The sequence below is a fragment of the Sander lucioperca genome, chromosome 4 (assembly GCF_008315115.2).
Source record: "Sander lucioperca isolate FBNREF2018 chromosome 4, SLUC_FBN_1.2, whole genome shotgun sequence".
NCBI lineage: Eukaryota > Metazoa > Chordata > Actinopteri > Perciformes > Percidae > Sander > Sander lucioperca.
Window position 1 is genome coordinate 28,278,751 of NC_050176.1, and position 15,974 is coordinate 28,294,724.

The window sequence follows — 15,974 nt, forward strand, 5'->3', positions numbered from 1 at the left end:
TCGGGCTGGGTTTACCCAGTCTAAGGGTTTACATTTCATCTTTGAAATTAATCATTGCGACTGAGATCAAACGACCAAATGCATTCATGATGCCTTCCAGTAACAACATTCAGTTTTCAGAATCCTGAACCAGTTTAGAGTACCTTGACTCACTCAAATCTCACACAGGTTTGTTTAGACTCCCAGTGCACCTACCAATAGTTTATCTACACTAAGTACAGCATGTGACAAGGCCCATATAAACTCAATAAAATCTGTAGCCTATGAATTAATCAAAGTGACATAACTTAAACTGTAAAATTACCAAATGGTCCCCTCATCCTGAAAATTTAAACACTGCTAAGGTTTCTTTGCTTTTATTTCGAACCCCTATTGATATATTTTTTCTCACAACATGCAGTTTCTGCCTTGTGGTCCACATTATCATGGATCATATTGGTTGTGTAGTCAAGACATATATATGTTGAATTCAATCCCATTTACAATATCTTCTATATAAAAAAGTTATTTTATCAAGTTTGTAGACTTTTACTATTTACATTGTGTTTACACTCCCTGCTTATGTGCCCCTTTGCATTCCCATCAGTTTTGACTATAATGTTGCGGTTGGGCCACACTTATTGCTTCTTAAACCTTGTGACATGATTTCATTGCTAATAAAGTGCCCTAAAAACACAACAACATATTAAGAACAAATTATATTCTGACATAAGAATTACTGAAGAAAAATCAAGAAAGAAGGAATACATCTCTGTAAACACTAGAGGGTACTGTTACACATAATTGTTTCCCTTTAAACACTGAACATCCCCAGATAATAACCTGTGTGGAATGATTTACAGCCACAGTGGTCAAAACTATGTATATCAGAGCTTCAGTCTGGTGATGGCATGAACTCTAAATGTGCTCCTTGCTGACTGCTTCCTCGGTCAGCTGCAGTGGACCCTGGCAGTATATCTTAAATAATAACTTGTATCAAAGGAGTTCACGCATGAGGAAAACCATAAATGTGAGATGTTCATGTTAGCAAGTGAGAAAACACGTTCATGCTTTTAGAGTTGCAGTTAATCATGTTGTTTCCTCAATACCAAAATGGAAAAGAAAGAAAGAAAGAAAGAAAGAAACTCTGTATATTAACTCTGAATCTAGATGCATTGTTGGATTTTATCTTGCAAAGTAAACAATACATATAAAGTTGTATTAGACTCATACTTACTAAATAAATGTGTTAAACAAATGTTAATAGCTATGATAAACATGATATCTTGCTCCCTCTCTGTCTTCGGCCTCTGTTCATGTAAAGGGGGCTTCATGACCTAAAAATAACCCAACCCACTCATCTCCCTGTGTCAGTAGGGATCTGTATCTCCCTCTCGGCTGGCTATTTTCATTCATCTCTTTCTTTTTAACACCACACGTGTCAGTTTCTCACTTTGGCCCCTGGCTGAACGCCTTGCTTCATCTTCTGATTCCTTTACTCACCTCTTTCTCTCTCTTCCTAACCTTTTTTCTCTCTCATTAGTCCTCTTCGGCCACACACACTTCTCCCGTCTCTGTCTCATCTCCGAGCACTTCTCGTGCTCCTGACTCGCGTAGTCCTCACTCGCTCCTTGGCTATTACCGAGGGCAGGGCTTGCAAGGTGGTGATGGCCATCTTGGTCCAGTAGTCCACCTCTTCGAAGATCCGGTATACCCAAAGCTTCAGCTCAAACAGAATGGTCGGACCGTCTAACTGCCAACAAGAAGGGGATAGATCACCAAGCTCTGCCTTAATATCTCTCCAGCACTTTCACCATCATCAACACCTCTGTCAACATCATCACCTACCTCCAAGCCCTCCAAGCTGGGAGTCAGGACCATCACGCCACTAGCAGTTTTGAGGAGTTCTCCAGTGTTGATTAAGAGAAGCGACAACCTCTCCTTCACCATCTTCCTCTGGGTCTCATAATCACCTTTCTTCCCACCGCCTAGCTGCTCTTCCTCTTTGGCGATGGCTCTCTCCAGAAAGCTGCGGCACTGTAGCAGAGCAGAGTGGAGACACCAGAGCTTGTCTTTGGTTTCCAGCTGGGAGGAAGGAGGAGGGACAGACACCAGACGACTGTCTGTCACTGTAACATCTGCAGTGAAACTCTCCTTCTTTCTCTTGAGGGGGAAAGAGAGAAAACAAAGAGGGTGAAAATTAAAAACAGAAGTGAGATTTGGGAAGACATTAATAACGAAAAGAAAGAGGAGGAGTTGGAAAGTGAAGTGCATAAGTGGAAGATTGAAGAATGCTTTCTATCAAGTATGAACCACACTGACGTCACTTTTGACAGAAATTTGGCACTATATTCAAGATCATGAAGAGGGATTTGTGTTCAGCACGATTCCAGTAAGGTTTTATTGAGTCAATAAGTAAAAGGTTAAAATAAGCAAGTTAAAATAACACTGAAGCACCACAGAAGCAAGAAAAAAACACATACAATACCATAACCGTATGGAATAAATATGGTGTAAAATAACATGACTTTCAAAAAAGTTAAGTGTACTGTAAGACCCGCTGTGTTTTAATGTGCTGGGTAATGTTGTTTTTTTCCGCCGTGCGCTACATTAAAATCAATGCGACACACCTTACAAAAAGCGTGAAGGTTGTCGATATGACTAGGTAAGATGCATGTAAATTGTTGTGCCCAACAAATTTACAGCTATATTTTGATTTCTTTGCAGGAACACCGCCTTCACCTGCCATTTTTATCGGCTCGTTTTCGGGTCTGAACTTTCCGCGAAGCTTGCGCAGAGATCAACTGCGCAACTGGGTTATAGGTTGCCAGGTTGAGGTGACAAACGGGTTGAAAATTGTATATGGTGTGTGGATTGTGTGAATAGGATGCGTTTCATACAAGATCTGGCAACTGGTCAACATTACACAAACCTATTGGTCCGAATATTTATAAAGGAGTTTGGGCCATGCAAATTACGGGAGTTTCCCAGGAGAAATCTCAAACCGGGAGGGGTCCGGGAGATATAGGGCTAAAAATCAGGAGAAACCCGGGAAAAACGTGTTGTGTTGTTGGCAGGTATGCCTTACAGACATGAGAGTGCTATCTTCTCATCTAACTCACTGCAAGAAGGCAAATAGGCCTATTTCACAAAATACGGAACTGGTTCTTTAACATTTATATAAAAGCCATACTGTAGGCCTATATCTACCCTTGATAAAAAAAAAAAAAAAAAAGCATATAACAAAGATAGCGCCTTTGTACTCTCAGAGCTAATATGATCTGTCTGATGATGTTGACGGGCCACTTCGCAGACATGATTGTAGCTGGCATCAGCTTTTAGTACTTGAGTGAGTTGTGAATCCCAGAGGCCTCCTTGTGAGATTATACTGAGGCGTTAATGTTGAACACTACGTGCAAGCTAGTACCAGTGTGAGAGAGTGGCCTAATGTGACCTGTACACTCAGAGTCAGGGGGGAATTTAATGTATCCTGCTGAGACTGCAGAGGAAACATGATTCTGGCAGTTTTTAATTCCCGGGGAAGCGATAGAGACAATATTCTCATGGATCATTGTGAATTATGATAATGTGGTAGATGCTGACAATGATTTAAGAGATATTAAACAGATGCTGCAAATTAGTGTTTTCTCACCCAATGAATAGGCAAGGGACAGCCTGCCTGGAAGAAAAAAATAGTACTCTGCCTGAAAAATATTTTATCTGGATGCATGTGAGATATATGTGCTAAAGTCTGAACTAAATCCTACTTCAGAGACAATTCCTCCAGCTAATAAAGAGAAAACAAAGGAGATACAACATTTCTGTATAACAGCCTTAGACAATCACTTCATGATGTGTTAACTAGAACGCTTCAGTTGATGGAGCTTAAGAGGTGCAGCAATAGAATAGAAATGAAGAATGAAGGATAGAGGAAATAAAGGTCAAATCCTGGGAATGAAATGGATGAAGTTATAGGCTATGCCAGGCCACTCCCTTGCTCCAAGCGAAACACATGAAAGGAACGATGAGGCAGTGAACTGGCAAGAAACCAAGAAGTTTTAATAACCGGTAGCTCTCACACCTATCGGCAAAGAGACACAGGCTTGTGGAAAGAAGATGAAGGCTTCGTGCCCAGGCATCGATAAGTTTGTGCCAGAAAAAAACGCCCACCCCTGTCATTCCAACTGAGTTCACTCCCTCCACTCTGTATTCCTACCCCCTGCTGTCCTAGACATAATTTACTTTTCTTACACACAGATACACACACACTCCCTACCTCTAATCTTGCTTTTGCACGCATCCTTTTCCTCATTTTTTGTCCATGTACTTCTTATTCAAAAACACACACAAAGTTAGAGGCAGAAGACAACCATGACACAAACACACACACACACACACACACACACACACACACACACACACACACACACACACACACAAAATCTATTAATTTTCCATTTAACCTTGGCCTAGTTCTTTCTCTCTCACACACACACACACACACACACACACACACACACAAACACACACACACACGCACATAATGAAGTGCTGGTGGCAGGTTGTAGCCAATGGAAACATTAAGCTCCTGTAGTGTAGCCTACTCACATAAAGTTCCAGTAAAATGGAGCACTCATAGCGCAGAAGCTCAGCTATAGCAGTAGCCCGGGCCACGGCGGTCCTGCTCAGATCCGAGCCGCCGGTCATACCTCTAGTCCGCCTGGCTGCCATCGGACCTGACAGACCTTAAGCTGTCTCTACCAGGAAGACACAGTAAACGCGCAAAGCAACAGCCACCCTAATATACTCCCATGTGACGCCTGCCTCATCCCGACAACACCGGATTCCCGGTCATGCACTGCCCTTCCGTTCTCCGGCCAGTGCAGCGTTAATTAGGCTAGAGCAAGAGCCTCTTCTCTTCGCTTCTTAGGTTTCGGGAAAACTACTTTTAGTGTGTCTGTTCACTGTTTGTTACTTGTTACAGAGTTAGCGGCCAATTCTCCGCCCTTTCCCCCAGGAACCTGATGCCAGGCAGGAGGAATTTAACGGGACGACCGGGGGCGGAGAGCCAGGGAGTGGAGGAGGGAACTGCTCATCAACATGAGGAGCTTATCTGGTTTACTGGTAGTGACAAAACCAAAGATGGTCTAAATTTAAGAAGGATGTTGCTTAGACTATTTCAATATGTCCTCTTTATGAGAAAAGTAGGCTATACAAATATCACAGCAAAACCAGTCTAGGGATAAACTACCGGAAATATCAAATAGGCCAAATCAAGTAGGCTATTGGTTTAGGCTACTTCTACTTTACTTGAGTAGGGGACTCTTATTTGTAATAGGCCTTTTTATAGTGTGGTATTGCTACTGTGCCACCATTATAAAATAAAGTTCCAACAAAGGACTGTTTATAGTGATTTGACAAATGTATTCTTCTCGTTATCAAAATAAATGTTAGTGTCAATGTCATGACATTATAGCAAAGATAAGAAGCCTGCAATGTCTTTTAATTTGGAATAAATGTATAACTGTATATTAGGAACCTGCTCATAGTAAATTCTTACTTGTCATAGCAGAAAAGCAACAGGTGACATAGCGGATGGGTTTGTTCCATTTAGACTGCCAGGAAGCCATGTCAGTAAGCCAACATGCACAATGCCAAACAATTTGTAATTTATAGAGTTTATGAATTCCACAAGGTGACAATACATAAAAGCAGGAACAAATGCACAGAGTTAGTGGACTAATCTGCAAGGCATCTTGGGGATTTTAAACAACCACACACACACACACACACACACACACACAAAGCAAAATGAAATTTTCAATACATGTTTGCTTGGGAAGGATGTGCCTCAAATAACAATAAATTACAATAAAGCCGGTAAAATGTCATAAAAGTAACTGGTATAACTCAGTAGTGACGTAAAATCTGCCAAATCTAGATATTGGAAAATAAACATTATTAAAAACACCTGAAAATTTAGGTTTTAAGGATAAAGGGTGTCATATGATGTAGCCTACAGATTATAGCCTAAAGCAAGCCATTTAAGGCAAATTTGTGATTCTTAATTTGAAGCTGTTGGGCTATTTTAAAATTGACTTAACTTACTACACATACAGCCTACAGTATCGTGAAATACATGCAAATATATATATATATATATCTTTTTCAGATTGTTATATAATGAAAATGAGAATAGGCTATATTACAAAGTCACCACTTTTTTGTAATAGGCTATAAGAAAGGAAGCAAGAAGTTATTAAAACATGTTCCACAATGCATTACAAATGTAATAAATGTATAAAGATTATACTACACTATATAACATCCCTATGAATTTTCGTTCCAATAAGTTCATAGATCAATGTTTGTGTATTGTGGGCTGGTAATAATTTAAGGATGCAATACCACGCCTGTGCTGCAGGTGTCAGTGCAGGCAGCAGCTAGAATGTAAACACGGAGCAGCGGCTAAATGACAGCAGCTAACGTTAGACCTTAAACCTTAATTTAAAGACGAAATGGGAATGATTAAATATTTCCCCGCTGTATAATTTAATCAATTCAACTGTTTAAGTTAAGATTCTAGGGAACAGTAATAGCGTGCTTTGATTTTGAGACCAAGCTAACCAGCTAGCTAGCTTAGCTTCGGTAGATTTTAAAGTCATGAACTCTCTGGTTGGCTACGGAGTGTCCTCGGAGTCCGACAGCGACGGAGATGTAGAGGTTGTAAACAGTGATGGAGTTTGGTAAGTATTCACTTAAAAACATCTAGCACAAAACACAGATTGCCAGATACAAATACTATTACGCTAGCTTGCATAGGCTGTTAACCTCTCCGTCTCTCCTTTTCTATCTTCAAGTTCTGTTAAGGAGATGGGTGAGGCGGCATCAGCTGCCAAAAAGACCCGCAACTTCTTGCTGGAGTCTGGTTTGACTTCCAGTGAATCAGAACCAGAGGAAGAGGAGCCAGAGCCCTCTTTATCATCATCATCATCATCACCACATGCCCATAAACCAGCATCTTCTGCAGCCTGCCAGCCCATCCTGCCTGCTCCTTCCCTGGGTTCCCTCACCTCCAATAAACTACCCCCTCCTTCTCTACGTACCTGTTCGGACGGCAGTGTGTTTGCCAACCCTTTCAAGGCTCAGGCAGACCAAAAGCTCAGCGCCTTGCAGAAACACGTCCCCCTCACAATGCAGGCCAAACCCTCCCAGATAGGAGGTAAAAGGATGTGTGTTTCATACAGGAAAGATGGGAGATGCAGGTTTGGGATCAAATGCAAGTTTGCTCATGACAGTGACCTCCAGACTCGCACTGATTGTCATCCACCAGTGAGTGAAGAAACATCAGTGTCAGGTCAAGATGAGTCCCAGGCAGGTGGCTCATTTGGAGGAGGATCCCGGAACCTCCATCAGGAGACCAAAGAGGAAGAGTCAGGAGGGCAGCAAGTGAAGAAGAGAAAGGTTGGACTGAGTAACACCTTGATTCCTCCTAAACGAGCCATGAAGCAGTATACCATGCAGAGGGAAAGAGAGCAGATCAATATGTCCTGATGGATGTGTTCTGTCATTAAAGCAATAGTACTAGGGTGAAATGTTTTTTCAGTGTGTATATATTGTAGAAATTGTGCACTATCCATTATAGGACCAATTAATGACTCAGGCGTACAGCAATTTGTGGTTCTTGCTCAAGGACATTTTGACATGTGGACAGAAGGAGCTGGGGATTGAACCACCAACCTTACTGTAAATGGTTGACCTCAAACCAACTAAACTATAGCTGCCCCAGTTGAAGAGAAATTCTGTGGGGTTTCTTGGGTGTGTTATTTGTTTTGTGTTCTCAAACTGTCAGTGAATACTCTGGATAAATGTTAAGACGTTTATTTACATCTTATAAATGAACCGTTTCTGTGTTTGCTCTACCACACATCCTCTGATTTCATATTGACATATGCTCCAAGGTTTTTACATAGCTTTGCTTTTCAAATTACATTACACTTCAAAGGTTATGACACATTTTGAGTTTAATAGTCTTAGGGATTCAGTGACTGTGCTTGCTATTAAGGGTTCATGTGTGATTTACAGTATCCAAGGTCACAGTTTGGCTGCCTATAATGACCAAGGACTTTTGTGAGTAGTACATACATTATTTAGGTTATTATTCCTTCAATGTCTACCAACAGCTGCACAGCTAAAAGCTGTCAGTGAAACACGTTAAAGGACACTGCCAAAATAGTTAAACTATGAATACCTTTATAAGACTGTAAAACATTTTTTGTCCATTCCTTTTTAGGTTTTGAAATGTTTGTTTGACAGTTTAGATCGTTTATTATATTTTCTTATAACCTCGCCAAATAAAGGCTTTACAGTAGATCTGGACACTAACTGAAAAAAATAGCTGCCTATTTATTATAAGAGAATGTACTCACCCCACACATTGGGGTCTGTTTATAGCTTTCTATTACATGTTTTGTGTTGATTCCAATAGGAACCTTGACGCCACACACTAGGTGTGTGTGCTATATATTACTAAGAGGTATGCTATATTATTGCATAATAGCAACAGCTTTGCAACATAACCTCAGCATCATTACACACACTCACATAAAAGGCTAATTAAGTTTACAGGACGTATGTACAAAGGCAACAACTTACACATACAGACACATATCTTTCCCTGATACAGATATTCTAAAAAGCTACCAAATATGACTATGAGTGGACAGTACATAATATACTGGTGCTCCTACATTTAGCTCAAACATTGCAATACAGTATATTAGGTCACTGATGGCAATCTGCCTCTATCTTCTGTTTTGTGTGCTCTCTTTGTTTTACATGAGAGTCTGCGCCACATGTCTCTCAGTGCTGTCCGAGTGAACTTCCCTGTGTCCTGTCTGCTCCCAGACCACACCATCCTCCCCCATAACTTCTGTCTGCACAAGGGAGCTGACTGACGGAGAGGAAGAAGAGAGCACCGGATTGTCCAGAATAAGGCTGTCCCCATTAGTGGAGGCTGGGTTCAGGGACTGGGGCTGGGATGGGGACAAGAGAGGAGAGCGCTGCTGAGAGCTGGCTAGAATGGGGATCTGCTGAATGTGGGTCTGAGACTGGCTGACCGGCTGGAAGGTCATTTGAAGAATTTGTGTCTGCCCCTGGCTCTGCTGTTGGGAGGAGTATGACTGAAGAGGGTGAAGCTGGGGTTGATGCTGGGTCAGCACTGAGCTGGAGTGGAGGGTCAGTTGTTGGATTTGGGGCTGCTGTGGCTGCTGAGCAGCCTGCACAAACTGGACGGGCATCTGGAGCTGGAGGTGAGTCTGCTGCTGGTTGTCAGCTGGCGAAGGGGGGTCGATGGGGGACAGGGCAATTGTCACTGGTACTTGCATGGTATGGAGGCTCTGGTCTTGTCCCAGTAAAACCACCTGGTGACTCACTTGTTGGGTCACATGACCCATCTGGGACACCTGAGCCACTTGCCCTTCATTGCTCAGCTGGTCCATCTGCCCACCCTGCCCTATTTGGCTCATGTCCAGGCTAGTGACCTCTGCTTGCATGGGGTTTCCTGGAAGCTCCAGCAGGGAGGCAGGGGTTGTGATGAGGGCACCAGCGTTGGCTGCCAGAGCCTCAGCGATGAGCACCTCGGGGTGACTCTTAGCCTTATGGGCCACCACACAGTCCTTCTTCTCAAACTTCTTGCCACAAATGGAGCAGGCGAACTGATAAGTGGCATCAGCGTCATGCTTCTTCATGTGCCAGTTGAGCGACGCCTTCTGACGACATGTGAAGCCACAGATTTCACACCTATGGGGGAAAAATTTAGAATGTGTTCAAGTAATCTTGGACATTTTAAGAGAATGAAGAACGAAGAACGCAAACAAGCAAAAACTGTAAACAGAGAAGTACTAACTGCAAGGGCTTCTCTCCAGTGTGAATCATGCGGTGCACAGCCAGGTTGTGGGAGCTCTTGAAGGCACGAGCACAGAACTCACAGATGTAGTCCCTCTGGTCTACAATAACAAAACACTCAAAATAGAGATGTGTTCTCTTATCAATTATAACAAGAAGTGGTCAGACACAAAGGGAACCCAATGCATGTTTTATGTATGCTGTAGGTGTACCTGTGTGGTGTTTTGCGTGACGCAGCAGCTGCTTCTGTAGTCGGAAAAGCCTTCCACAAGAAGGGTGAGGACACACGTATTTCTTCTTGAGCAAGTGTTGGTACTTTATATGGTGCTGGTGTGCGGAACAAAGAAAACATGTAAAAACAGAGCATCACTAACAGCATGATGCAGGGGTTAGCAGACTGAAAACGGCATATGTTTGAAAAATCAAACGGTCTATACAAAAGTTTGGAATAGATTCCCAATCACTATATTTGAACGATTCATAGCTTAGAGTGACAGACGTAAATAAGCTGTGACAGACTGCGACTTGCTGAGACAGACCTGTAGGTAGCGAGGATGAGCCAGGACTGTCCCGCATCCCTCCATTTCACAGCGCACATACTGCACTGGGGGCTTCTTCCTGTGTAGGGGAAGCACATGTCATTGCAATGTCACAGTGCTGAAACCGCAAATGAAATGAATTTCAACTCCTCGTGGATATCTCGCATATATCCAAATTCCTTGCTCACCATGTCAAACATTAATCACTGCCATATGCTTTATTTCTGGGTGAAATAATGACAGGATGATTCACTAAAATCACATTATAAAGTAATAATTACGATGCCCTAAAACAGACATCAACCTCACCTTCTCTTTGGCAGCCGTGGGGTTTTATCGTCTTTTTTCCGCCGGCCTCTCCTAACACAGAAGGAAAAAAATAAAATTTTAAAATTTGCTTTGTAACCATACAAAACAGACACATCTTACATTCAGATTCCACATGCAACAGTAGCTAATTAGACATACGAGTAATGTGAATCTATCCTATTGATAACTTGGTATACATTGACTGGTACTGTGCTTACTTCCTGGGTCCATCCGGGTCCTCCACCATTTCTTCTTCAAGCTTTACTTCTTCTTCCAAACTCTCCAAGTTGTCCAAACCTTCTATCTTTATATCAGCAACCTCTTTCTCTTTTTTAGGTGCCTTTTCTTTCTCTTTCTTCTCCTTCTGTTTAGGAGGAGCTCTGCGCTTAGGTTTAGGGGCATCCCTAAGACAAAAAGAGAAATGTTCAGTTACTTAACAACAAATATGGTGCCTATGTCTAATTTTGACACACACACACACACACACACACACACACACACACACACACACACACACACACACACACACACACACACACACACACACACACACACACACACACACACACACACACACACACCGTTCAGCCTTTGGGTCGTAGCTCTGGTCATTTAGGTCATCTGTAAAAGGAAGGTCTTCATCACTGCTCAGACCCTCTTCTTCCTCTGCACCACTGAAAGCAAAACAACAAATCGCTTGAAACAGAATTCCCCACTTTCTGTCTGTACAGGGTCAAGTGAATGCGCTTGAGAAAAGTGTACCTCTGACTCTGTGGCTGGTAGCTGAGATCGTTTGGGTCATCCCGAAATGGAGGGTCTTCATCATCGAAGAGTGGTTCAGCAACATCCTCCCTTTCCTCCTCTTTCTTTTTACTGAGACAGCATAAGTGCGAAACACAGCGGCCATCAAAACACAGCACCACTCTCACTTAGTCACACACTTTTACCATATACAAGACAGTATACTTTAAAATCCATGGGCTCAGATTTATGCTTATTATATATGATATGTTATACAGCCACTCTATTGTTAAAGTTAATACATGTATTTTTTTTTTTTTTTTTATTATACATTTCAAAATGATACTGCATAACCCCACAGACAGACCAAGTACACACACACACACACACACACACAAATAAATACAAAATGCTAACTTTCCCACCTACCTTCTTAATAAAACTGATGCTATCTGTCTCAAGGAATAAGTGTGATTTTGTTTTGAAATATTTATAAAGTGACCATTTAAACTTAGCACAAAAAGTAAGGAAATTTGTGTTTGGTAGATTATTTCTCTGTGGTAACAATGCTTTTTGGCAATAAATCTTATACCGTTGGAAAGCCTGTTTAGTTCCCTTTCAAATGGTGCCCCATTTGTAAGGAACATGCATTTGTGGGATGAAGAGCAGCGCTGAGTATGTGGGTTGCGCCCATGAAAATTTGCCAAATCTTCTCTGCCAATGCCAAACAGCTTATTCTGCCATTGACTCGTTTGTTGTTTGGTGGATTGGATGATTGAAGTTTGAAGAAACAAGACATATTGGCAATTTAACAATTTATTCATTTGACAAACAGGAGCCTCAGTAGCGTGTGGAAGAACCATACACAGCCACAACAGCCTGGCACCTCCTCATGCTGGTCACCAGCCTGGTCACACACTGCTGTGGGATGGCATCCCATACTTCAACCAGCATTTGTCGCAAGTCAGCCAATGTGGTTGTGTTGGTCACTCTGGCACGAACAGCACGCCCAAGCTGATCCCACAAGTGTTCAATGGGGTTGAGGTCAGGACTGCTGGTTGAAGAATGGGATGCCATCCCACAGCAGTGTGTGACCAGGCTGGTGACCAGCATGAGGAGGTGCCAGGCTGTTGTGGCTGTGTATGGTTCTTCCACACGCTACTGAGGCTCCTGTTTGTGAAATGAATACATTGTTAAATTGCCAATATGTCTTGTTTCTTCAAACTTCAATCATCCAATCCACCAAACGAGTCAATGGCAGAATAAGCTGTTTGGCTGTTTTCATGGGCGCAACCCACATACTCAGCGCTGCTCTTCATCCCACAAATGCATGTTCCTTACAAATGGGGCACCATTTGTAAGGAAACTAAACAGCCTTTCCAACGGTATAAGATTTATTGCCAAAAAGCATTGTTACCACAGAGAAATAATCTACCAAACACAAATGTCCTTACTTTTTGTGCACACTATTATTATGCCATTGTCTAAAAGAATACAACTACAGCTTACAATGTTTATATTATGTTTACCCAAAGGGACAAAAATATACTCACATATCATTTTTTACCTCTCCTTCCACTGCTGCGTGACAAACAGAGAAATAATACAGAAGACACAAGTTTGAGAAAAGCACCAAAAATACTTTTAACCACTTCAACCTTCAATTTTAGATATATGTACACATTTATGATGCAAAATGGGAAAGGGATGAAAGCATACTGCACTCTACTGCAAGCAGTCTAGTGAATTTTTGGAAGTAAAAGGTAGGGGCCAAGAAAGGATTGCAGCCAGATTTTTAACTCAAAAAGGCAGAACCGATCCCATTAATTACACAGAAAATCCATAATCTCAACCCTCCCTTATCCACTAAATAGGATGTCATTGATGGTTTCCTATAGAATAAATAATATCCTGATAAGTAGTAATGAACATGACACTTCAGTGCTTCTGCATCTGTAGGATTTGATTTGTGAATTATAAGCCCACATGTTGAACCATTGTAGCTCACTGTCAACAGGTTGCTCACCAGCTGGATTCTCTATTCCAGGTTCAGTCTTACACACAGGCTTGGCAGAGCCGCGGACAGCCCTGCCAGACAGGGGCTTGGCACGAGTCTGATCTGGGGGGCGTCTGGAGGGTAGAGCTTAAGTGAGGGAGCAGAAACATGCCATCAAACATACTGTATGACGTAAGTGTACAGGCATGTGCAGACACAACCACACACAAGCCAGCTCTATGTGAAATTCACTTGCACATATAGAATGAGATTTAACTTTTAAATGTAGATTTAGCACGAGACATATTCAAGTTTTTTTCCCAACATTTCTCTGATTACCTTGAGCATCTGTGGCAGGTTTCTTGGGGTCCTCTGAGCTGCAGATAAGGGAAAAAAACACTGAGGTCTGACATCAACATCATATCTCTAATACAACAATGCATTTCAAAGTTTTATCATTTGAATACAAATGTGACAATTTGTAATTTAGCCAGGTAAGTTTACTCCACCCTTCTTTATGCAGAGCTGCAGAAAGGGGATGAGCTATGCTGAAGGCGTGCTTTTGACAGGAACTGACCCCACCGACATAAACACACAAGTTTTAAGTCTAGACAGGCTCTATATAAACAAATGTAGTTGTCTAATAGGTATGACTGTTCAATTAAAAACTTACTCTGTGCCTTGAAGGCTTTCACCTGCGACCCCCCCTCCAGCCTCAACCGAACCCACAGATTCAGAAATTTTCTTCCGCCTCGAGTTGGAAACTTTCCTCCGCTTTGTTGCACCGGTGTCCGGGCTCGGTTCGTCTTCTTCGTCGTCGTCGCTTTTGGTGTCCTTCAGCCAGGCCGGTACTGCCCTCGTCGACCTGTCTCTTAAAACTCGTCCTGAGCTCTGCGGGCTCGACGCTGCTCCGTTAACGTCTGGTATTGAAGCAGAGACGCTGGTCTTCGGGCGGCACGCTCCCCGCTCTCTGAGACCCCTCCGCGGGGTAACGGTTGTACTGGTGGCTGGGGTTTCTTCTGCGGCCTTGTCCTCCGATGGCTCTTCACCTTTATTTACACCCCCGGTTCGGTCGCCCGCCGGTTCCATCACCGTGAGGACACTTCAGCCTACTTCAAATTCAGCTTAAATTCAAGTAGGTTTAGCAATTTGAGGAAAAACGGACATCTGGTTTAAAGACGTTTTGATTGCAAGCGGCCTTTATCCAACAGTGGGGCATTTTCTGTGAATGCGTTGGATTCGTCGCAAATTAAATGCATTTATTTACTAATTAGAAATTTAAAACTTTTCTTAATTATCTATTCTGCAATAAACCGATATAATTTTAAAGAAGCAGACACTATTTCGCGTTCTTAAAGCTATAGTAAACCTACTTATTCGCCCGGGCCTGCAGCACAACCATTTTGTGCGCTTTGTTGCGTCTCCTTTAAGCCAAATGTAAACTGATGTTACGTTCAGGAGCGGTAACGCATTTTAGCAGCTGTAAAAATCATCGGGATTTCCCTGTGTGCGTTTTGCAGATGAGTCGGCCTAGATGCATTGTTTATAAATCTGCAAAGACACACAGCAGCAGGCGTGCAAAAGCATCGCACACGCGGATGGCTGCCGGGGCATCATGGGAACTATAGTGCAAGTTAGATCAGCTTTGTTTTAAGGATATTTCTATATTTTTGTCATGATTTTATCCCTTTACGATACAAAATAGGAATATAAGATCATGAATAGAATTAGCAACAGTTTTTTTTTATAATAAATAATACAGTATTAATGTAATTATGTGCATGTTTCATTCATGCAGAATACTTTCCCTGCCAAACACATTGACCCACGTAAAACCAGGTGAAAATACTATTCTCAGTGTATTTTATTCCACAGCCCACAATATTTTTGTGTTCTCTGCTAAATACATACATGACAATATTTGTTTCAACACTCAGACTGAAGCATATTTTTCTTGCATGTATTGGATTCATATTTGAACCACAAGAAAGACTAAATATGGTTTATTTCCTACAATATTATGCATTAATGACTGTGGAGCTAACATGGCTGCCAGTGAAAAACGCAGTGGTCTGAGCTGTACAGCTCTGCTGCAGGTTGTTCTGATGGGGTGCATTTACCACCAGATGGCAATATTGTCTTATATGTAGGCTATAACGCCACACTGACAGCATCAGTGTGATGAAGTAGGTGTGGAGATAATATTCCTGGGAAATAAACTCTTGCCTCTTGTCTGTAAAGTTTTTATTAAATATACACTGATCACGAACACACAGCTGTGTGGATACAAACCACCAGATTGTAAGCAGGGATGAGCAAAACCCTAAAATTAGGGTCAGCCAATATTGATACCAATACCAATATATCTTATTATTAAAAGCAGAAAATGTGCTCATCATGTAGAGAGGGACCATGTGCCATCGTTTATGAGGTAAATACACCATGAATATTCTGAATATATATTTTATTACCACTGAGTGATTTGCCTAACATTAAGCATTTTA

At 42.0% G+C, this 15,974-nt stretch overlaps 3 protein-coding genes across 4 annotated transcripts; 1 reads left to right on the top strand and 2 right to left on the bottom strand.

Annotated features, from left to right (window-relative positions):
* Nucleotides 1-340: 340 nt before the first annotated feature.
* On the bottom strand, nt 341-5,049 carry cntf (ciliary neurotrophic factor). The gene is made up of 3 exons (XM_031285899.2): nt 4,588-5,049; nt 1,828-2,142; nt 341-1,732 (listed from the first exon to the last, which is right to left on the bottom strand). Exons 1-3 carry the CDS (start codon nt 4,708-4,710, stop codon nt 1,559-1,561), a joined length of 612 nt encoding a protein of 203 aa, XP_031141759.1. The 5' UTR covers nt 4,711-5,049; the 3' UTR covers nt 341-1,558.
* A 1,338-nt stretch (nt 5,050-6,387) lies between these two features.
* On the top strand, nt 6,388-7,906 carry si:ch211-113e8.11 (mRNA decay factor CTH2). Of its 2 annotated transcripts, XR_004896998.1 has the most exons (3): nt 6,388-6,725; nt 6,840-7,720; nt 7,757-7,906. XR_004896998.1 is itself a non-coding variant. In XM_035999996.1 (2 exons), the coding sequence occupies exons 1-2, from the start codon at nt 6,643-6,645 to the stop codon at nt 7,531-7,533; spliced, it is 777 nt and encodes a 258-aa protein (XP_035855889.1). In that variant the 5' UTR covers nt 6,388-6,642; the 3' UTR covers nt 7,534-7,899. The 2 variants fall into 2 exon arrangements, 1 of the variants encoding a protein (XP_035855889.1); XM_035999996.1 differs by having other exon boundaries at nt 6,840-7,899.
* Nucleotides 7,907-7,985: 79 nt separating this feature from the next.
* On the bottom strand, nt 7,986-15,081 carry si:ch211-113e8.10 (E3 ubiquitin-protein ligase ZFP91). Its single transcript, XM_035999989.1, has 12 exons — nt 14,144-15,081; nt 13,810-13,847; nt 13,501-13,617; nt 13,028-13,055; nt 11,496-11,606; nt 11,315-11,407; nt 10,952-11,137; nt 10,734-10,784; nt 10,425-10,503; nt 10,098-10,212; nt 9,887-9,986; nt 7,986-9,780 (listed from the first exon to the last, which is right to left on the bottom strand). Exons 1-12 carry the CDS (start codon nt 14,557-14,559, stop codon nt 8,814-8,816), a joined length of 2,301 nt encoding a protein of 766 aa, XP_035855882.1. The 5' UTR covers nt 14,560-15,081; the 3' UTR covers nt 7,986-8,813.
* Between the last annotated feature and the right edge of the window lie 893 nt (nt 15,082-15,974).

Coding starts and splice junctions, on each gene's coding strand:
- cntf (XM_031285899.2), bottom strand. CDS start 4,710: ATGGCAGCCAGGCGGACTAGAGGTATGACCGGCGGCTCGGATCTGAGC. Junction 2,143..4,587: donor CCATTTTACTGGAACTTTAT/GTGAGTAGGCTA, acceptor TTCCCCCTCAAG/AGAAAGAAGGAGAGTTTCAC. Junction 1,733..1,827: donor CCAGCTTGGAGGGCTTGGAG/GTAGGTGATGAT, acceptor TCTTGTTGGCAG/TTAGACGGTCCGACCATTCT.
- si:ch211-113e8.11 (XM_035999996.1), top strand. CDS start 6,643: ATGAACTCTCTGGTTGGCTACGGAGTGTCCTCGGAGTCCGACAGCGAC. Junction 6,726..6,839: donor GTAAACAGTGATGGAGTTTG/GTAAGTATTCAC, acceptor TCTATCTTCAAG/TTCTGTTAAGGAGATGGGTG.
- si:ch211-113e8.10 (XM_035999989.1), bottom strand. CDS start 14,559: ATGGAACCGGCGGGCGACCGAACCGGGGGTGTAAATAAAGGTGAAGAG. Junction 13,848..14,143: donor GAAAGCCTTCAAGGCACAGA/GTAAGTTTTTAA, acceptor CCTTATCTGCAG/CTCAGAGGACCCCAAGAAAC. Junction 10,504..10,733: donor CCACGGCTGCCAAAGAGAAG/GTGAGGTTGATG, acceptor TCCCCTACACAG/GAAGAAGCCCCCAGTGCAGT.